This window comes from Oncorhynchus mykiss, chromosome 19, assembly GCF_013265735.2.
Source record: "Oncorhynchus mykiss isolate Arlee chromosome 19, USDA_OmykA_1.1, whole genome shotgun sequence".
In the NCBI taxonomy this organism is placed as follows: domain Eukaryota; kingdom Metazoa; phylum Chordata; class Actinopteri; order Salmoniformes; family Salmonidae; genus Oncorhynchus; species Oncorhynchus mykiss.
Window position 1 is genome coordinate 22229416 of NC_048583.1, and position 23447 is coordinate 22252862.

At 41.9% G+C, this 23447-nt stretch overlaps 1 protein-coding gene across 2 annotated transcripts in view; it reads left to right on the forward strand.

Annotated features, from left to right (window-relative positions):
* LOC110497504 (tetraspanin-5) overlaps positions 1 to 23447 on the forward strand; it is a 36107-nt gene continuing 12660 nt past the window's right edge. The window contains exons 1-6 of one of the 2 annotated variants that reach the window (XM_021573638.2): positions 4 to 405; positions 9384 to 9434; positions 14147 to 14293; positions 17707 to 17877; positions 22003 to 22128; positions 22965 to 23012. In XM_021573638.2, the coding sequence (XP_021429313.1) occupies positions 322 to 405; positions 9384 to 9434; positions 14147 to 14293; positions 17707 to 17877; positions 22003 to 22128; positions 22965 to 23012 (627 nt within the window). In that variant the 5' untranslated portion in view covers positions 4 to 321. Of the gene's footprint in view, positions 406 to 9383; positions 9435 to 14146; positions 14294 to 17706; positions 17878 to 22002; positions 22129 to 22964; positions 23013 to 23447 lie in introns of both variants that reach the window. The other variant, XM_021573639.2, reaches the window with a different exon arrangement.

Genomic DNA, 23447 nt, shown 5'->3' on the forward strand with positions numbered 1-23447 from the left:
TCGGCGGACACGTCTATCAAATAACAGCCATGTCTAGATCATGGACTAGACTCGAATGACGAAAGGTTTTAATTTGGTCCGGTTTATATACTGTATGGTGGAAAAATATATTTAGGATACGACCTTCTGTATTTGTTTTGAAGCAGATAGTTTGTGACCCTACGCATGTCAAAGAGGAAGCAATATGTTGAACAATTGTCAGAGCATTTCTACTGGTTGAACCGTTAACTGTGGGTTTTACGAAACGATCTGTCGAAAGCAAACCAGATTGGATATGATTTAACCCTATTCTGGTGGGCGACATTTGTAAATACGAGCCAAATGATGTCCGGAAAGCATTTCAAGGCTCATGAAGTCAGTTGCTGTATCAAATATTTCATATTTGGATTCAATATAATATTTTGGGTAAGTAAGTGTGCTAAATCACGTTTTCAGTGTCTATAATGGCTTTGTAGACTAGCCTACATCATATTGAAATGCTTTTTAACCTTGGCCTGCGTTTCATATATGGGGGCAAATGGGCAAGGAATTTGTGTCATGAATGTTTTTTATGTCTTACATCAAGGGATGCAATAAATAAGATAATTGAACGAATTGAAATCTGAATGCAGTGCACATTAGGTTATTGGTCGACCGTTATTAACGTTGAATAGGGGCTTTATCAGGAGACTAACGTACGGGACTCCAATAATAGCCGAATCGATGGTAGGTGCAGCAATGTTGAACTGAAATAGTATAATTATGGTTTATTTTGATAAACGCGGGGTCCGGACCTATACAGACAGCTTTCCCCCTGCTGCTCGTTGTCATTATAAGTATCCATATGTGATTACGTCATACTGATATTTTTTTGGTCATTAAATCTGTAGGTCCTACTGCTCATGGCATTCCTTAAATTAAATGCAAGCTAAAGCAGTTTACATCATATAACAATGAATTAGGGTTGCCAACTGTCTCGTATTAGCCAGGATGTCGTTTATACTGGGCGAAATTGGTTTGTCCTATATTCATCCAATCACAGTATAGCGTAAACGCGGCAATTCCTGCAAAGTAATGTCTGTTGTTGTTCGGTCGGTGTGGCATATCAAGGAAATATGGATAAACCTGCAAAAAATAAAAGCTGTAGCTACAGCTACTGCAGCTACAACAAACAATGGGAAGCAAAAAAGAGGTGGGTTTAGCCCGCGTTATTCCGTCTTGTATTCTCAATTGGCCATGGAGGGGAGAATGACCTAACTCAGCATGCAGCCACAGAAATGCACAAGAAGGCCACGCTAGCTAAAGGTGCTAGCAATATCGGTGCTAGCAATATGAGTATGAAGCTGCTGAGATTTATCTGTGCTTTCTCCACAACGTGGGGTGTGTTTTTGACCAACTCATAAAAAACCTGGAGGAATCAACGCTCTGCATCAGATGTTTACGAGGAAGTCTAAAAGTTCAAAATGAAGATGCTTCAGCGGAAACAGGACAGTTTTGTTTTTTTGGATCACAGACCAAGCAGCTGATGGACAAACAACTGTCAGCACAAAGTTCCAAGCAGCAACGGGAAGTTCTATGACACTGTCATTACATACATTGACAAGTGGTTTGATTTCTCACCAGAACATGTAATGGTGAAACTGAAACCAATCGTCCTCTATGAGGAGCTCTCCTTCACTGACCTGGAGCAGGTGGTGGTTGCCCTCAAAATGACAGAGACAGTCAGTATGGACCAACTCTGAAGAGTTTTGTGCTAGCTGGGAGGAAATACAGAAAGCCAGACAGGATACCAGAACATCCACCAGTGAGAAGTGGGTGGCAGTTTTCCAAAACCTAGGGAAAGGCAACTTGATCAACATGTTCAGGATTGTCTCAGTGTGCCAGGCTCAAATGCCTTTGTAGAGAGGATTTTTTTCTCTGATGACCATTAAATGGTCAGACTCAAGAAACAGGTGAGAGGCTCTTTGACAGAGCTGATCAAAAATGAACTTCAAATATCTGTGAACTGTGACTTGTCATGTAATGACTTCTCTCTGGCTATGCAAAGGGACAAAGGACTGCTTGAATCAGTCAAGAGCAGCAACAAATATCCATAGAAAAAGTAGACTTGGTGAGTGACACATGCCCTTTCTTCCTGTTTTGCATTTGAATTGTTAAAAGAAAATAGCTGTAAAGGTCCAAATTGTGATTTCTTTGATCATTTATTTTGAGGTTTATTCACATAAGTTTACATAATGATACAGTTTTAGTAAAGCTAAAGTAAATGGAATATAAAAATGCTTTGCCTTTCCAATTGAATAAGAATATGATATACACTGTATATTCATTCACACAACACCATACCCACACCGCCGTGGCACTGTGCACTGGCACGCCACATTTTGTCCCTTATTTGGTAGTGAGAAAGTTGGGCACGCCATCACCAACACTGGACAATTGAGGAGTGGGAAAAACATTGCATGGTCCTATGAGTCGTGGTTTCTGTTGCGTCATGCTGATGGCAGAGTCAGGATTTGGTGTAAGTAACATAATTCCATGGACCCATCCTGCCTGGTATCAACGGCACAGGCTGTGGAGGATGAATACGTTAGTAGTTGGACACTCTGAAGAACTTACTGTCACAGAGATAAAGATATTATTGGTGGTGGTGTACCGCTGTCCAATCTGCAGCAACTGCATGATGCCATCGTGTCAGCACGGACCAACATCTCTGTGGAATGTTTCCGACTTGTAGAATCCATGCCCAGAAGAATTCTGGCTGATCTGGAGGCAACGGGGGTCCAACCCAGTACTAGATGGGTGTACCTAATAAACTGGCAGGTCGGCTACAGCGCAACGTTTTTAACGTACATGTTTGCAGCATGCAAAATTTCAAATGTAATGTTAACATGTAATTACTCAAGTTGTAGCCTAAGTAGTCTACTGTCACAATACTCTATCATATTCATATTTTTCTCTACAGTAATTTCATTGTGCCTGCCTACCATGGCGGCAGGTTGCCTAGATGGACCAGTAACTGGAATATTGCTGGTTCAAGCAAAAAAGTGGCAACTGAACTGGAAGTTGTAGTATCTGGGATCTACATCTGTTTATATTAGTTACTGTGCTGTTACTAAGCAGTAATGCATTACGTCAGTGTTACGTTACTACACCTAATAGGAAATGCACATGCGCACTGGGGTGCCGCGAACTGTAGAGCACGAGGGGTTTTGACTAAACGAAAACTAACTGTACTCCCCTCCCGTCTCCTGCCTGGTCATTTCTCCACAACACAAATATTACAGTGGCAACGAGGTGATTAAACTACATAAACGGACATTGTTTGAAGGGAAGAATGTTGCGTGAGTAATGAAACTCAAAATAATTATGTAATTCGTCAGTTATTTTTAATTTTTTTTCGCCAGTAGAGAAGTATAAGCACTGCTAGCACTGCTAGTACAGTATTCAGGAGCTGCCAAGTAGCAAGACTATTGGAGTCCAGAATAGCGACACTGCCCTCTGGTGGTTAAATAAAAAAACGGTCTCATTGAACCCATTGAAATTAGGCGATCTCAGTGGAGAAATATTGGCAAGAAGAAAAAGGAAGAAGGAACGTAACACGGTGTGTACATTATTACAAATGAGTGCAGTGAATTAAGTAATTGCAGAAACTTCTGAAGTGAAGAATTAGATGAAAATTCAGAAAATTAAGGAATATAAGGAAACTGAGCAATTAACTGTGAAAATGGTAATCATTGGTTGAGTACCAGAGTTTGATGCTACAAAAGAGGATTTTGATTCCTATTTGGAGCGTTTTGAGCGTTGGCTGGCTGCAAATGAAATCAAAGATGAAAAGAAAGCAGACGTATTTCTCAGTGTTTTGGGTCCAACTGACTATGGATTGCTGAAAGGTCTCGTTGAACCAATGAAAGCAGTGGAGTTGAACTATGCAGAACTGACTGAAACTCTTTCAAGGTATTTCAAGCATAAGCCAATTCTCATTGCAGAACATTTCAGATTTTACCAACGTCACCAGAGTCAAGGGGAAACCGTGGCTGACTACATCCTTGCTTTGTAAAGGCTGGCAAGTACATGTGAGTTTGCACGATTTCTTGATGATGCTCTCCGAGACAAGTTTGTATGTGGTCTCACAGGTGAAGCATATCACAGAAGGCTCCTGTCAGAGAAGGACCTGACCTTTAAGAAAGCCTGTGATATAGCACTTGGACTCGAGCTTGCCCACAGGGATACTATTGAGCTATCGGGACATGCAGAACGTCAGAAAGGTGTTCACAAGGTCAGTGATGCACGTGGTGGAAAAAGCTCACAAAAGTCACACTTTTTTCAGTCCCGTCCTCAAGGTTACACAAGAACAAAGCAGCCCACATCTCAAAGGTCTAAGCCAATTTGCTACAGATGTGGGGGAGATAATCATCAGCACAGTGAATGTCGATTCCAAAATGAAAAGTGCCACAATTGTGGAAAGGTTGGACATTTACAGAGAGTGTGTAAGGCCTCAAAACGCACAGCAAGAGCGCACAAAGTGTCAGACGCAGCACAAGACGAGGAAGGTACAACTGAAACAGTAGTGGAACTGTTCACAGTGTACACAGCTCAACAACTAAAAGATGGAATCTATCTCAATATGGAGTTAGCGGGAAAACAGGTTAAAATGCAGCTGGACACCGGAGCGTCTGTATCTCTGGTTCCAGAGAGACTCTACAAAGAAAAACTGAAAGAGTGCCCTCTACAGCCCGCGTCCATCTGCCTTTCTTCATACACTGGTGACACTATTCCTGTGTTAGGGCAGATCCAGGTACCAGTCCGGTATGAGGGGAAGGAGTGGACGCTACCGCTTGTCATTGTTAAAGGAGAAAAATCAGCCTTGCTAGGCAGAAACTGGCTACAAAAGATCAAGTTGAACTGGGGAGAAATCTTCAGTCTGAGAAATGACAAACCAGTGAGTCAGGCTACACTCACTAACATGCTGGAGAAGCACAAAGAACTTTTCAAAGATGGCTACGGTGAAATACAAGACTTCACAGCAAAAGTCAGAGTGCAAGAAGGAACCAAGCCTACCTTTCACAAACCACGTCCAGTTCCCTATGCTCTTAAGGAAGCAGTAGAGAAGGAACTGGACCGCCTACAGAAGAATAACATAATCACGAAAGTAGCGAGGAGCGACTGGGCCGCTCCGATTGTTGTAGTCCCAAAGAAAGACAAGACCGTCAGAATGTGCGGTGACTACAAGGTCACAGTAAATCGCTGCATACTACCAGAGGAATATCCACTACCAAACGCTGAAGATCTGTTTGCCACTCTAGCTGGTGGGAAGGTTTTCAGTAAGCTGGACCTGGCATTCGCTTATCAGCAACTGAATCTGGATCCGGAGTCAGAACAGTATCTGACCATCAATACACACAAGGGGCTATTCAGATTCAATCGCTTGGCCTATGGAATCTCGACAGCTCCAGCGATATTCCAACACACAATGGATCAGATCTTGGACGGTATAGACAATGTTGTGTGCTTCATGGACGACATCCTCGTGTCAGCACCAAACATTGCAGAGCACCTTGTAGTGCTGGACAAAGTGATGTCAAGACTGGAGAAATACGGAGTGAGAATGAAACGCAGCAAGTGTGAGTTCCTCCAGGACTCAGTGGAGTATCTCAGATACAAGATTGATGCACAAGGCCTGCACCCAACCAACAGCAAGGTGGAAGCAATCGTAAACGCACCAGCACCCACAAATATCTCATTTTTGGGGCTCCTGAACTACTACGGAAAGTTTGTGGCAAACTTGTCCACATTGTTGCATCCGCTTTAAGAACTGCTGCAGGCCGATACAAAGTGGAATTGGTCCCCACAATGCGAAGAAGCATTCAAGACTTGCAAACAGCATCTGCTAAAGAGCAAGTGGCTTGCCCACTACAACACAGAGATGAAGCTGAGACTTGCGTGTGATGCATCTCCATACGGAGTAGGAGCCATCATCTCACATGTTCTACCGTCAGGTGAAGAACACCCTATTGCATTTGCATCACGGACTCTGTCACCAAGTGAGAAAAATTATGCTCAAATTGAGAAGGAAGCACTGAGCATAATATTCGGAGTGAAGAAGTTTCACAAATACCTCTACGGAAGGAAGTTCCAACTGCTGACAGATCACAAGCCTCTGTTGGCCATCCTTGGACCAAAATCAGCTATACCAACCCTTGCTGCACTTCGAATGCAACGTTGGGCTCTGATATTGTTAGCCTACGACTACGAGATTGAGTACAGACGATCCAGTGATCACGCAAATGCCGATGCACTATCAAGACTACCATGCAATAGTGACTCCGACAGTGAAGATGATAGAGCAGTCTTCCAGATCTCTCTCATTGATGAACTGCCCATATCTGCTTCTGACATAGCAGAGGAAACAAGGAAAGACCCAGTGCTTTCCAAAGTCTTGGACTTAACATTAGGCGGTTAGCCAACCTTCGTAAATGACGATAACCTTCGTCCATTCATCGACAAGAAAGACCAGTTGTCCACTGATCAAGGGTGTGTTCTGTGGGGATCAAGGGTGGTGGTACCTCACAAATTCCAGAGGAGACTGCTATCTGACCTGCATGATGGACATCCAGGGATCACTCGAATGAAAGCACTCGCTCGCAGTTATCTGTGGTGGCCTGGACTGGATCAGGACATTCAACAGCATGTAGGCCACTGCTCACCTTGTGAAGCTGTTCGCAACAAGCCTGCTGCTGCGCCTCTTCATCCATGGTCCTGGGCTGCTACACCTTGGGAACGCATCCATGTGGATTACGCCGAAATTGACAAGCAACATTTCCTTGTTGTCGTTGATGTCCATTCCAAGTGGATGGAAGTGTTCCCTACTCAACTGACCACAGCTGAGAAGACCATCAATCTTCTCAGACACCTGTTTGCATCCTTTGGACTAGTCAAGGAGCTCGTATCGGACAATGGCCCTCCTTTCACATCAAACGATTTTGAAATGTTTCTCAAGAACAATGGAGTAAGGCACATCCTGTCACCACCTTACCATCCGGCATCAAACGGAGCAGCGGAGAGAGCCGTGCAAACCTTTAAGAAGGCCTGGACTAGACTCGAGGTTCAGTTCAAAGAGGAAGAGAGGGTGATGGTACGTGATTTCAGACACCCAAAGCGCCTGTGGAACTCAGGTGTGATCTTGCAACGCAGAGGACCTTTGACTTACCAAGTCCAAATTGGTCATCGCCAGTTCAACGTTCATGTGGATCATCTGCTACGGTCCAACGCTCCAGCAGAGACATGCCGAGAGAACAAGAACAATAACAACCCCCAGGACTATTCTCCTGACTGTGGACGTACGGGAGAGACAGAGCCTGACCTTCCACCCGAACCTGGCCCACCACAGGAAGCCCAGGAGGAGCGGAGATATCCTATTTGACAGCGAAGGGCACATCAAAAGCTTGATCTGTGAGTTGAGCTGGTTAAGGAGGTAACGGACAGTAAAACAAACACTTTAATATGTCCTAGATAATAGGAAAGAAAAAGGACATCACCTGGGTTAGTTATTAGGACACAAACTCCATCTTCGGAGCAGAATAATCCCCTGGATTTGTGCTGGGCTCTGAAAAGTCTGCTTCAACCCAGTAGTTGAAAAATGTTTAAGAATGCATTGTTCAGATATTGCATTAGTAGTTACCTAACATATTTACCTTGTTCTCTGGGAGTTAAACACTATGGGGGAGGAGTGTAGTATCTGGGATCTACATCTGTTTATATATTAGTTACTGTGCTGTTACTAAGCAGTAATGCATTACGGCAGTGTTACGTTACTACACCTAATAGGAAATGCACATGTGCACTGGGGTGCCGCGAACTGTAGAGCACGAGGGGTTTTGACTAAACGAAAACTAACTGTACTCCCGTCTCCTGCCTGGTCTTTTCTCCATAACACAAATATTACAGAAGTATACTGGCAGGTACCATCAACTGCATTTGTGCATCTGAGCTAGCCATTTACACTTAAACTGCTCTCCAGCTCTGTGGCTGACACTGCACCTCTCAACATGTGTGTATATATACAGTATATGGGGGCAGGTTGAAATATACAGTATACAAATTTCAGTTTCTTATGAAATGGACAATAGTGTATCTATTCTATTCAAATCTATCCTAAGGGACAATGTAATGTGGGACCCAAAATTCATGATTGCCAAGTGACAATAGGTTGAGTGGCACTAAAGGATAAGGGGGCATGAATTACATCTACAGTATATCTAAAGAGATAAGAGTATACATGTAAATACAAATGTATTGACGTTGTAACACATTATATCATTTTTACCATCAATACACTCCAAAAAGACCAGAAAGCAAATGCAGATATGGTGCATGCGACGTGTTTCGACTATGTCTTCTGAAGTGAACCATTATACATCGGATTGATTGTTTGAATCGTACAGTATGGTCTGTGATATCTGTTGACACAGTGCCTACCATTTGTTGCCATTGTAAGATGTTCCCGTGCTGATTGATAGGTTAGATTCTGCATTCAGTAGACTACTGACGGAATCCTTGTCTTTTCAAAAATAATACAAATCATTTTGGGCTAATTATTTATTTTCATGTACTGTAGATCCTCACATCTTGTACAGCATAACCTGACAGATGATGTGAACTTCAGGTTAAACGTACACTACAGCACTCTAATACACTGTGAGGCAAATCTATTTGTTACAGATGGATGTGCCCTATATTAATTCACTTATGTTTGACTTCTGCTGTAAGGATGTAGATCCATTGAAATAAAACCTATAGGCAGGTTCACTGGACACAATTAAGCATAGTCCTGGACTAAAAAGCGCTTTCTATTTGGAGATTCTGAGCCAGTTTCCTGAATATATGCCTCTTTGACTAAGAATCATTTTCAATGGACAATCTCAATTTGAACATGGTTTTTAGTCCAGCACTAGGCTTAATCTGTTTCAAGGAAACTGGCCCTTAGAGTGTTCTTTAGTCCAGAATTAGTCCAGGCCTAGTCGAGCCTGGTCTAAGATCTGTTTTCCCTCATCAATAGCTTTTAGGGGTGTTGGTAGTATGCATTGATGGAAATGCAGGAGGCTGTTGTTCTTTAATATTTTTGTTCACATTATTTCAGGGTTACACAATTTTGCATGTTAGTCCCACTCCATAGAGTTATGGCAGTTCTAAATTCCTGTCTGGAGAATTGCACAAATCCTCCTACATTTGAGAAATAATTGGTTGATGTTAACCTCAACAACATTCAGTACATTTCTCATATCTTGATGGTTAATTTAATGTTGGAATAATTTTCCTTAACCACAACTCAGTCGATAAGCCAGAGAGCATGTTTTTAGTTTTATATTAATAACTCATATCAAAAATACTTGTCTGTCTGTTCACAGTTACTTGGAGTGGCGTTCCTTGGCATAGGGCTTTGGGCATGGAGCGAGAAGGTGAGTCCAGCTGAGATCCCTGGGTGTCCTGTATCATTAGATAACTAATTGTTTATTTATTTTTTATCTGTCGGCCCCAGTCGCGAACTCAGGCTCTGTGTGTAGTTAATCCGACCCTCTGCCTAGTCATCTCCATTTTACCTGCTGTTGTTGTGTTAGCTGATTAGCTGTTGTTGTCTCACCTGTTGTTTTATCTAGCTCTCCCAATCAACACCTGCGATTACTTTATGCCTCGCTGTATGTCTCTCTCAAATGTCAATATGCCTTGTATGCTGTTGTTCAGGTTAGTTACCATTGTTTTAGTTTACAATGGAGCCCCTAGTTCCACTCTTCATACCTCTGATACCTCCTTAGTCCCACCTCCCACACTTGCGGTGATCTCACCCATTACAACCAGCAGGTCCAGAGATACAACCTCTCTAATCATCACCCAGTGCCTGGGCTTACCTCCGCTGTACCCACACCCCACCATACCCCTGTCTGCGCATTATGCCCTGAATATATTCTACCACGCCCAGAAATCTGCTCCTTTTGTCCCCAACGCTCTAGGCGACCAGTTTTGATAGCCTTTAGCCGCACCCTTATCCTACTCCTCCTCTGTTCCGCGGGTGATGTGGAGGTAAACCCAGGCCCTGCATGTCCCCAGGCACCCTCATTTGTTGACTTCTGTGATCGAAAAAGCCTTGGTTTCATGCATGTCAACATCAGAAGCCTCCTCCCTAAGTTTGTTTTACTCACTGCTTTAGAACACTCTGCCAACCCTGATGTCCTTGCCATGTCTGAATCCTGGCTTAGGAAGGTCACCAGAAATTCTGAGATTTCCATACCCAACTATAACATTTTCCGTCAAGATAGGACTGCCAAAGGGAGTTGCAGTCTACTGCAGAGATAGCCTGCAAAGTAATGTCATACTTTCCAGGTCCATACCCCAACAGTTCGAACTTCTAATTTTAAAAATTAATCTCTCCAGAAATAAGTCTCTCACTGTTGCCGCCTGCTGCCAACCCCCCTCAGCTCCCAGCTGTGCCCTGGACACCATTTGTGAATTGATCGCCCCCTATCTAGCTTCAGAGTTTGTTCTGCTAGGTGACCTAAACTGGGATATGCTTAACACCCCGGCAGTCCTACAATCTAAGCTAGATGCCCTTAATCTCACACAAATCATCAAGGAACCCACCAGGTACAACCCTAAATCTGTGAACAAGGGCACCCTCATAGACGTTATCCTGACCAACTGGCTCTCCAAATACACCTCTGCTGTCTTCAATCAGGATCTCAGCGATCACTGCCTCATTGCCTGTATCCGCTATGGGTCCGCAGTCAAACGACCACCCCTAATCACTGTCAAACGCTCCCTAAAACACTTCTGCGAGCAGGCCTTTTTAATCGACCTGGCCCGGGTATCCTGGAAGGATATTGATCCCGTCAATTGAGGATGCCTGGTCATTCTTTAAAAGTAACTTCCTTACCATCTTAGATAAGCATGCTCCGTTCAAAAAATGCAGAACTAAGAACAGATATAGCCCCTGGTTCACTCCAGACCTGACAGTCCTCAACCAGCACAAAAACATCCTGTGGCGGACTGCAATAGCATCGAATAGTACCCGGGATATGCAACTGTTCAGGGAAGTCAGGAACCAATACACACAGTCAGTCAGGAAAGCAAAGGCCAGCTTTTTCAAGCAGAAATTTGCATCCTGTAGCTCTAACTCCAAAAAGTTCTGGGACACTGTAAAGTCCATGGAGAACAAGAGCACCTCCTCCCAGCTGCCCACTGCACTGAGTTTAGGTATCACGGTCACCACCGATAAATCCATGATAATCGAAAACTTCAATAAGCATTTCTCAACGGCTGGCCATGCCTTCCTCCTGGTCACTCCAACCTCGACCAACAGCTCCGCCCCCCCCCCCCCCCCCCCCCGCAGCTAATCGCCCAAGCCTCCCCAGCTTCTCCTTTACCCAAATCCAGATAGCAGATGTTCTGAAAGAGCTGCAAAACCTGGACCGGTACAAATCAGCTGGGCTTGACAATCTGCACCCTCTATTTCTGAAACTATCCGCCGCCATTGTCACAACCCCTATTACCAGCCTGTTCAACCTCTCTTTCCTATCATCTGAAATCTCCAAGGACTGGAAAGCTGCCGCGGTCATCCCCCTCTTCAAAGGGGGAGACACCCTGGACCCAAACTGTTACAGACCTATATCCATCCTGCCTTGCCTATCTAAGGTCTTCGAAAGCCAAGTCAACAAACAGATCACTGACCATCTCGAATCCCACTGTACCTTCTCCGCTGTGCAATCTTGTTTCCGAGCCGGTCACGGGTGCACCTCAGCCAAGCTCAAGGTACTAAACGATATCATAACCGCCATCGATAAAAGACAGTACTGTGCAGCCGTCTTCATCGACCTGGCCAAGGCTTTCGACTAAGTCAATCACCATATTCTTATCGGCAGACTCAGTAGCCTCGGTTTTTCTAATGACTGCCTTGCCTGGTTCACCAACTACTTTGCAGACAGAGTTCAGTGTGTCAAATCGGAGGGCATGTTGTCTGGTCCTCTGGCAGTCTCTATGGGGTGCCACAGGGTTCAATTCTCGGGCCGACTCTTTTCTCTGTATATATCAATGATGTTGCTCTTGCTGCGTGCGATTCCCTGATCCACCTCTACGCAGACGACACCATTCTGTATACTTCTGGCCCTTCCTTGGACACTGTGCTATCTAACCTCCAAACGAGCTTCAATGCCATACAACACTCCTTCCGTGGCCTCCAACTGCTCTTAAATGCTAGTAAAACCAAATGCATGCTTTTCAACTGTTCACGCCCGACTATTATCACCACCCTGGATGGTTCCGACCTAGAATATGTGGACATCTATAAGTACCTAGGTGTCTGGCTAGACTGTAAACTCTCCTTCCAGACTCATATCAAACATCTCCAATCCAAAATCAAATCTAGAATAGGCTTTCTATTTCGCAACAAAGCCTCCTTCGCTTCACAAACTTACCCTAGTAAAACTGACTATCCTACCGATCCTCGACTTCGGCGATGTCATTTACAAAATTGCTTCCAATACTCTACTCAGCAAACTGGATGCAGTTTATCACAGTGCCATCCGTTTTGTTACTAAAGCACCTTATACCACCCACCACTGCGACCGGTATGCTCTAGTCGGCTGGCCCTCGCTACATATTCGTCGACAGACCCACTGTCTCCAAGTCATCTACAAGTCCATGCTAGGTAAATCTCCGCCTTATCTCAGTTCACTGGTCACGATGGCAACACCCATCCGTAGCACGCGCTCCAGCAGGTGTATCTCACTGATCATCCCTAAAGCCAACACCTTATTTGGCCACCTTTCCTTCCAGTTCTCTGCTGCCTGTGACTGGAACGAATTGCAAAAATCGCTGAAGTTGGAGACTTTTATCTCCCTCACCAACTTTAAACATCTGCTATCTGAGCAGCTAACCGATCGCTGCAGCTGTACATAGTCCATCGGTAAATAGCCCACCCAATTTACCTACCTCATCCCCATACTGTTTTTATTTATTTACTTTTCTGCTCTTTTGCACACCAGTATCTCTACCTACACATGACCATCTGATCATTTATCACTCCAGTGTTATTCTGCTAAATTGTAATTATTCGCCTACCTCCTCATGCCTTTTGCACACAATGTATATAGACTCTTTTTTTTTTCTTTTTTCTACTGTGTTATTGACTTGTTTATTGTTTCCTCCATGTGTAACTCTGTGTTGTTGTCTGTTCACACTGTTATGCTTTATCTTGGCCAGGTCGTAGTTGTAAATGAGAACTTGTTCTCAACTAGCCTACCTGGTTAAATAAAGGCGGAAAAAAGATCTGCTAGCTGACTGCTCAAAGAATTTGTAACACTTTCAAGTGTCTGCAGGAATAGTGCATTATGATGCACTTATAATGCATTGTAAGACTTTTTGAGCATAATGTCTTATAATTATTTAATAGTGATCCACACTACATACCAGCCAATTTGAGTTAGTTGAAATGTTCATACATAGACTTTCGACATTATAAGCCTGTTTATAAGACATTATAAAGGCTCATATACATGCTTATAACAAGTTAGAAAGCATTATGCTTGCAGGCTTTAAGTAAAGTGTTACTGAAGAGATCCTAGTGTTATTTATTACTTCTGTTCTACCAATAAAGAAGTATCATATGTCATATTAATAGATCACAGGTTTCTAAGTCTATGACGAGACTGACCCATGTTAAATAGTGTTCCACCCATCTGGAGTTTTCCAGTGGGAAGCATGACTTCACAATGACTCCTGAATGGATTGGACACATTCACAGGTTCATTTGTATTTTTTAGGGATCCCAATTTCTTCATTGTGTTTGCTCCTATTTTGGCTTATATTTCTAAGCTGTCATGAAGGCGGTGTGTATGTGCATGCATATATGTGTGTGCGTGTACATATCCGGGCGTGTATTTGTGCGTGCGTGCATGTGTGAGCCCTTGTACAATATACTGTATGCTTGTGTCTTTGTCATGAGAGTCCTAGAGTGGAATCATTTTAGTATGTCCAATAAGGTCTCCATTGCTCAAGCTTTGTGTTTCAAACTCTATAAAACAGTTGACATGATTGACTATGAATAAAAAAAACACAACTTATTGACTATTATATCTAGTGATCCCCCCCCCCCCCCCCCTCTCTCTCTCCCCCCCCCCAGGGTGTGCTCTCCAACATCTCATCCATCACAGATCTGGGGGGCTTTGACCCCGTCTGGCTCTTCCTGGTGGTGGGAGGAGTTATGTTTATCCTTGGCTTTGCTGGTTGTATCGGAGCACTGAGGGAGAACTCTTTCCTTCTCAAGTTTGTATGTTCTCCTTGTTATTCGAGAGCATTATATTTTACATTGATATGACATAACATTGGAAATATTTTTCATCCCCCTGTCAATACTTGACCCTACCCTACCAAGCAATTATAGGGCCACTCCAATGTGTGTACTAAACCACAGCTTTACAGAGCAAGTGTGTGTTTTTTGCTCACAATTATGTCTTAATGACTTCTTTATTACATTGTGATGTATTTTATGAAGTCATGGTTATGTCAGTATAAGGGCGTTTTGTTCACATCTTTTTAACATCCAGAAAATAATGTCTTTATCAGGTTGTAATATCAACCAAAATATGACCTCTGTCCCATGACTTCTTGATGTCGTCATGAAAGAGACCTTGGGTAACAGAGACCATTTGGTTGTAATCTGGTTATATGATGACTTCTCAACCATAAAACCAGTTTAACAACCAGAAACATTTTTCCCCCTGGGGATTTGTGGGCCTTTGATAGAAATGAGGTACACTCTTAGAAAAAGGGTGTTATCTAGAACCTAAAAGGGTTATTCGGCTGTTCCCATAGGAGAACCCTTTGAAGAACCCTTTTTGGTTACAGGTAGAAGAACCCTTTCCACAGAGGATCTTTACATGGAACTCAAAAGGCTTCTACCTGAAACTAAAAATGTTTATCCTATGGGGACAGCCGAAGAACCCTTTCGGAAGTATTTTTTCAAAGAGTGTAGAGGAAAGGGTTTTTTTTAGGTTTATGACAAAAAGCTTTATATTGAGTCTTATAAACCAAGTCAACATCTTAGAAGAGCTCTATTATAAAATGTCAATGGAATGTTGAATGGATTGGCAATGAATTGTTAGAGGTCCAGAATGGATTCATTCTCTCTCTTGAACTGGGTGATGGAGGGGGTAGCTGAAAGTAGAACGCTTGAAAACAACAAGTGATTACTAATGTGTTTGCATAATATATTTGGCTGGCAGTGTTGATTAGTTCAGTTTTTTTAAAGTTAATTTGCTTTATCTACAAATATGTAGCGTTTGTTCATGTTTCATATACTGTGATATGCTTTGATCCAGTGGGAAACATTTGGAATGCTAAATAATGACTTCATGTCCTGGCTGTAAACTGTTTTGCTGGTTGTAGAAATCACATCATTTTTTTCACGATGACATATCCAAGTCAGATAACAACCAGTTAAAGGACATGTTTTTCTGGTTGCTAAAAAGATGTTTAGCACTGTTTGGAGATTTGGAAAGCCATATTGAAATCAGTCAACAATATAATACTTTTATTAGAAATATTCATATTTAACTTACAATCTGTAGATACTATGCGATTTAGAAAGGTTCAGAATTTATGTGAAACAGCAGAGTTGAAAAATATATGGCACATGGAAATCATAAAGGGGTGGTTTACGGAGATAGGTGGGATGGGCTGTGGGGTGGGTTTAAAAGCTCATATTCTATAATAGTTATGACTGAAAACACGATATTTAATGTTTACCGAATGTGTTTAAGTACTATCTATCCAGATATAATGTACAGTTGAAGTCGGAAGTTTACATACACTGAGGTTGGAGTCATTGAAACTCGTTTTTCAACCACTCCACAAATTTCTTGTTAATTAACAAACTATAGTTTTGGCAAGTCGATTAGGACATCTACTTTGTGCATGACACAAGTAATCTTTCCAGCAATTGTTTACAGACAGATTATTTCACGTATAATTCACTGTATCACAATTCCAGTAGGTCAGAAGTTTGCACACACTAAGTTGACTGTGCCTTTAAACAGCTTGAAAATTCCAGAAAATTATGTCATGGCTTTAGAAGCTTCTGATAGGCTAATTTACATAATTTGAGTCAATTGGAGGTGTACCAGTGAATGTATTTCAAGGCCTACTTTCAAACTCAGTGCCTCTTTACTTGACATCATGGGAAAATCTAAAGAAATCAGCCCAAGACCTCAGATATATATTTTTTTGTAGACCTCCACAAGTTTGGTTCATCTTTGGGAGCAATTTCCAAATGCCTGAAGGTACCACGTTCATCTGTACAAACAATAGTATGCACGTATAAACACCATGGGACCATGCAGCCGTCATACCGCTCAGGATGGAGACACGTTCTGTCTCTTAGAGACTAACGTACTTTGGTGCGAAAAGTGCAAATCAATCCCAGAGCAACAGCAAAGGATCTTGTGAAGATGCTGGAGGAAACAGGTACAAAATTATCTATATCCACAGTAAAACGAGTCCTATATCGACATAACTGAAAGGCCGCTCAGCAAGGAAGAAGCCACTGCTCCAAAACCGCCATAAAAAATCCAGACTATGGGGACAAAGATCGTACTTTTTAGAGAAATGTCCTCTGGTCTGATGAAACAAAAATATAACTGTTTGGCCATAATGACCATTGTTATGTTTGGAGGAAAAGGGTGGAGATATTGCAAGCCGAAGATCACCATCCCAACCGCGAACACGGGAGTGGCAGCATCATGTTGTGAGGGTGCTTCGCTGCAGGAAGGACTGGTGCACTTCACAAAATAGATGGCATCATGAGAGAGGAAAATTGTGGATATATTGAAGCAACATTTCAAGACATCAGTCAGGAAGTTAAAGCTTGATCACAAATGGATCTTCCAAATGGACAATGACCCCAAGCATACTTCCAAAGTTGTGGCAAAATGGCTTAAGGACAACAAAGTCAAGTTATTGGAGTGGCCATCACAAAGCCCTGACCTCAATCCCATAGATAATTTGTGGGCAGAACTGAAAAAGCGTGTGCGAGCACGGAAGCCTACAAACCTGACTCAGTTACACCAGCTCTGTCAGAAGGAATGGGCCAAAATTCACCCAACTTATTGTGGAAGGCTACCCGACTCGTTTGACTCAAGTTAAACATTTTTTAAAGGCAATGCTACCAAATACTAATTGAGTGTATGTAAACTTCTGACCCACTGGGAATGTGATGAAATAAATAAAAATTGAAATATATCATTCTCTCTACTATTATTCGGACATTTCAAATTCTTAAAATAAAGTGGTGATCCTAACTGACCTAAGACAGGGAATTGTTACTAGGATTAAATGTCAGGAATTGTGAAAAACTGAGTTTAAATGTATTTGGCTAAGGTGTATGTAAACTTTCGACTTCAACTATATATCAAATAACTATATTATTGCTATGTAACTAGTGTGAAAAAAGTGCCATATACGTAAACCTGTGTAGAATGTACATGTAACAAAAAAAATAATGTTATTTTTGTCCTCCGAAGAGGGGGGATGGGCCACAAATATTTTTAAATAGAAAATAATAAAAAATACATTTGCAAAACGTCCTATCGCAAAACAGTATACCACCTGATCATAAGTAATTTGAGCCAATTTTTCTGGCTGGGTATCCCATATTAAGTGTTGGCCAACATTGCTCTGTTCCAGTTCTCCGTGTTCCTGGGGATCATCTTCTTCCTGGAATTGACAGCTGGAGTCTTGGCCTTCGTCTTCAAGGACTGGATCAAGGACCAGCTCAACTTCTTCATCAACAACAACATCCGGGCGTACCGGGATGACATTGACCTGCAGAATCTCATAGATTTCACCCAAGAATACGTAAGAGCAGTTATCTTTTCAGAACTGTCTTTCTGTGTGATAAGATTAATAATTTACTGGTGCACCCAGTGGTGTAGTGAGGGCTATACGCAGGTACAGTGCCTTCTGAAAGTATTCAGAACCCTTGACTTTTTCCACATTTTGTTACGTTTTGCCTCTGTTTTGCCTCTTTCTAAAATTGATTTTTTAAAAAAATGATCATTCCCTCATCAATCTACACACAATACCCCATAATAACAAAGCAAAAACAGTTTTTGCTAATTTATAAAAAATAAAATACTGAAATATCACATTTACATAAGTATTCAGACCTTTTACTCAGTAGTTTGTTGAAGCACCATTGGCAGCGGTTACAGATGAGTCTTTTTGGGTATGACGCTACAAGTTTGGCACACCTGTATTTGGGGAGTTTCTCCCATTCTTCTCTGCAGATCCTCTCAAGCTCTGTCAGGTTGGATGGGGAGCGTCACTGCACAGCTATTTTCAGGTCTCTCCAGAGATGTTCGATCGCATTCAAGTCCGGGCTCTGGCTGGGCCACTCAAGGACATTCAGAGACTTGTCCCAAAGCCACTCCTGCGTTGATTGGCTGTGTGCTTAGGGTCTTTGCCCCCAGTCTGAGGTCCTGAGCGCTCTGGAACAGGTTTTCATCAAGGATCTCTGTACTTTGCTCTGTTCATCTTTCAATCGATCCTGACTAGTCTCCCAGGGCCTGCTGCTGAAAATCATCCCAACAGCATGATGCTGCCACCACCATTCTTCATTGTAGCGATGGTGCCAGGTTTCCTTCAGACGTGATGCTTGGCATTCAGGCCAAAGATTTCAATCTTGGTTTCATCAGACCAGAGAATCTTGTTTCTCATGGTCCTAGTACTTTAGCGGGCTGTCATGTGCCTTTTTACAGAGGAGTGACTTCCGTTGGGCGACTCGACCATAAAGGCTTGATTGTTGGAGTGCTGCAGAGCCTTCCCCAGATCTGTGCCTCGACACAATCCTGTCTCGGACCTCTACGGACAATTCTTTCGACCTCATGGCTTGTTTTTTTTCTCTGACATGCACTGTCAACTCTGGGACCTTTAAATAGACAGATATGTGCCTTTCCAAATCATGTCCAGTTAATTGAATTTAACACAGGTGGACTCCAGTCAAGTTGTAGAAACATCTCAAGGATGATCAATGGAAACAGGATGCACCTGAGCTCAATTTTGAGTCTCATAGCAAAAGGTCTGAATACTTGTGTAAATAAGGTACTTGAGTGTTTTATTTAATACATTTGAAAACATTTCTAAAAACCTGTTTTTGCTTTGTCATTATGGTGTATTGTGTGTAAATTGATGAGAAAGAAAATAGTTGTATCTGTAAACTCCTGACCCACTGGGAATGTGATGAAAGAAATAAAAGCTTAAATAAATTATTCTTTCTACTATTATTCTGACATTTCACATTCTTAAAATAAAGTGGTGACCCTAAATGACCTAAAACAGGGAATTTTTACTTGGATTAAATGTCAGGAATTGTGAAACTGAGTTTAAATGTATTTGGCTAACGTGTATGTAAACTTCCGACTTCAACTGTATATATGGAGACTGTTTAGTGCCAAAAATAAGGTATAAAATACATGTAAACATTTAATAAAAAACGTCTCTCAGATATAGGACAGACACTTCAGAACAAACTTCCTTTAGATTTTTTGGGGGGTCTGTTGTTCCATTTGGGGAATCTGTTATTCAATGCGTTTGTATAGCAGTAAGGCCAAATAAAAAATGTTAATTAAATCTTTCTTTTTTTATATATGTTTTTGATACTTCAAGGCAGAATGATATCATGTTGATTTGTATCAATCGGGAGGGCATTTGTTTCACAAACTGTGGGCAGCGGCGGCCTGCTTATTGGCTGAATATCCGTGGCGCAAGGTAGTTGTCAACAAAGCAGCATGACAGAAACATGATGCAAAGTTTAACTACCGTTATTTTCTTAGAAAATATATACTGTATGAAGTGATCTGTGCATTTGAACAACAGTATAAATATACCTATTTCACTTTTGTATGTCAGAAACCGAATGACCACTGCTGCACATGCTGCCGCTTTTTTTGAACCGATTAGATTGTACTATTTAGAACGAACAGCCAGCTCACCAACGAAGAAGTGCACCAGGGAGAATGCAAAAAGCATGCAGATGCAATTAGTGAAAACACATTATGTAACTAATAGCTAACAATGTCACAAAGCATGATTCGCTAGCCAGTTAACTTTCATATTAGTTTAGAAAGACTTGAAATTGGCATGGGAGCTAGCTAGCTAGCTGCTTTTTATAGGTAGATAACTGGTTAATTTGACAAAAACATCAAACTGTTTCTGAAAATTACTGTAGCTGGCTAATTGATCATGCTTTGTGATACACCCGGTGCTTTGTAATACAATCCGGGGTAGTTCCCCATCATAGCAAATAGCTGGCAAAACAATCCAAGCAATGCTCGCACAGTCTATGCGCCCACAGAGGCGAAGCTGCTGCTGCTGGCAGTCACTGAGGTGCAGAGTAGCTCAACAGCTTGTTTTGAACATTTACCACACTTTTATGAGAATTTAAAACATAATCTATGAATTATATAATACACTATTTTTATTGAAAAATATAACTTTTTTTTAATCACCAGTTTTTTGGGGGTGCGGGGGAGGCAATCAAAAGAGGGGCGCAGCCCTAATTCCCTAACGGGCAAGCTGCCACAGACTGGGTCTACATTCAAATCAAATTTTATTTGTCACATGCATCGAATACAGGTGTACAGGTGTAAACCTTACTGTGAAAGGCTTACTTAACCAACAATGCAGTTCTAGAAATAAGAGTTAAGAAAATATTTACTAAATTAACTAAAGTCAAAAAATATAATAAAGTCAAAAGTAACACAAAAAAATTACATAACAATAGCGAGGCTATATACAGGGGGTACCGGTACCGAGTCAATGTGCGGGGGTACAGGTTAGTTGAGGTAATTTGTAAGGTGACTATGCATAGATAATAAACAGCGAGTAGCAACAGTGTAAAAACAGAGGGGAACTTGGCACTCCAGTACTGCTTGCCGTGTGGTGGCAGAGAGAACAGTCTATGACTTGGGTGACGAGTCTTTTAAAAAAAAAAAAAGCTTGGCCCCAGTGATATACTGGGCCATACGCACTACCCTCTGTAGCGCATTATGGTCAGATGCCGAGCAGTTGCCATACCAGACGGTGATGCAACTGGTCTGAATGCTCTCGATGGTGCAGCTATAGAACCTTTTGAGGATCTGGGGACCCATGCCAAATCTTTTTCAGTCTCTTGACCTCTACACAGCTGCCTTGGTGTGTTTGGGCCATGAAAGTTAGTAGGTGATGTGGACACCAAGGAACTTGAAACTCTCGACCCGCTCCACTACAGCCCCATCGATGTTAATGGGGGCCTGTTCGGCCCTCCTTTTCCTATAGTCCACCATCAGCTCCTAACATTGTTATAGGCCTCCAATACAGAAACACCACTAGCCAAATTATCAGTTGCTCAGTGTTCAGTTGAATTAAAGGGCAACTGCACCCTCCAAAAAAATAGGTTTTTATAGATTATTATATTATAGATCCAAAAATGGTCTCCTGATATGGTTTAAGCATTGTTGTGGACTTAAAAAATAAAAAGTGTGATTTTGAGAGTGAAAACCTAGAAAAAACTACAGTGCCTTTAAAACGTATTCACACTCCTTGACCTTTTACACATTTTTCTGTGTTACAGCTTGAATTTAAAATGGATTCAATTGATATTGTGTTACACAGGCCTACGCACAATACCCCATAATGTCAAAGTGAAATTATGTTTTTAGAAATTTGTACAAATGAATACAAAATGAAAAGCTGAAATACCTAAATAAGTTCAGGACTAAAAATTTGCTGAACAAGTCACATAATATTATCTGTAAGGTCCCTCAGTCGAGCAGTGAATTTCAAACACAGATTCAACTGCAAAGACCAGGGAGGTTTTCCAATGCCTTTCAAAGAGATCACCTAATGGTAGATGGGTAAAAATAAAAAAAGACACTGAATATCCCTTTGAAGAGGTTAGTGATGTCTGAATGGGATGTTGTTCTGTCTCTTTGGCCTTTCCAGTGGGAGTGTTGTGGAGCCTTTGGGGCAGATGACTGGAACTTGAACATCTACTTCAACTGCACAGATTCCAACCCAAGTCGCGAGAAGTGCGGAGTGCCCTTTTCATGCTGCACCAAAGACCCGGCAGTACGTGTTCTCTCACCACTCTCACTTCACTGAGTTGGAGTTGATCAGTCAGTACATCACTAGTGCAAAAAAACTAATTTGGAGGAGTTATCAAAATGCTCCATTCTAATGTCCAGCCACCAGCGTATTGCATTAGTCCATACCAATACACTTGAAATAGTAAAGTGGCCTGCAAACACACTTAGCAGAGTCTGTAGCTTAAAGCTCAATACCTTCCTAGTTGTTTCTCTGTGACTAGTCAGAAGCCATGTCGTAATCTCTCTCTGTCAAAAGCACTGGCTAGATGGCAGTGTTCCTATTTTAGCTCAAATCCCTTTTTTAAGGGGCTAACGTTTCACAGTTACTAACTTCACATCACCATAAATCATACTCATACAACACACACAAGGAGGGACACAACTAGCCTGTGCCGCACAGAATTCACTCATAGTACAGCCAAACGGCATACAAATAGGCTACATAACCCTAGCTGAGCCTTATTTGAAGATGTTTATGATGAAATCTCTTTTTTTTTTTGCATGCAACAAGACCAGATGGCATGTAGCTTCAAATTACATTTCTTTGCCTACATGCACATACAAAATATAAGTCCTTGACATTGACATTATCCATGATATTTAAAAAATAACTAATGGTTTGGCTCACTATACAGGTCAATATACATATGCCTATATCAAGCTCATTAATAACCCCCGTTTTAAACCATCCTCTCACTTAGCAGGCCCTGCATCCATTTCTATCTACTGTTTGCAAACTTGTCGCAGGTTTGGTATTGAGTCAGTTAGGCGAATGCTGTGAATATACTGTTTATAAATATCCTCTCTTTCGTATTGTAGGAGGATGTCATTAACACCCAGTGTGGCTACGACATTCGAGCTAAAGCGGTGAGTTGAATCGTTCTTATTGCAGAAAATGTTATTTAAGATTCCTGGAAATGCTGTGAAGTACTTTGTCAAAGAGTCTGCACCAATATTCTAATTTGAAAGTTGCTGTTATTTGTGTTGAGCTGACACACTGAGGCCAGTGCAATGCCTTAGTATTAGAGGGGAAAACGTTGTTCAGAGACCTGCTGTCTTGACTCTTAGATCAAAAGGAATAATATTACATGTGTTCATTTCTAAATGAACTTATTTAAACTCACAGACAATTAGTAAACTGTTCCTTCTCTCTTAATGTGACCTGACCTCGACACCCTTCCTCACTAATCCACACCTATTCACCCTTATCAGTGCCTGCGAACATATGATCGATCGTCTTCCCTGCACTCAGTACATTCCAAGCTTAATTGCCTCTACCATATACATTCCTCCTACAGATAA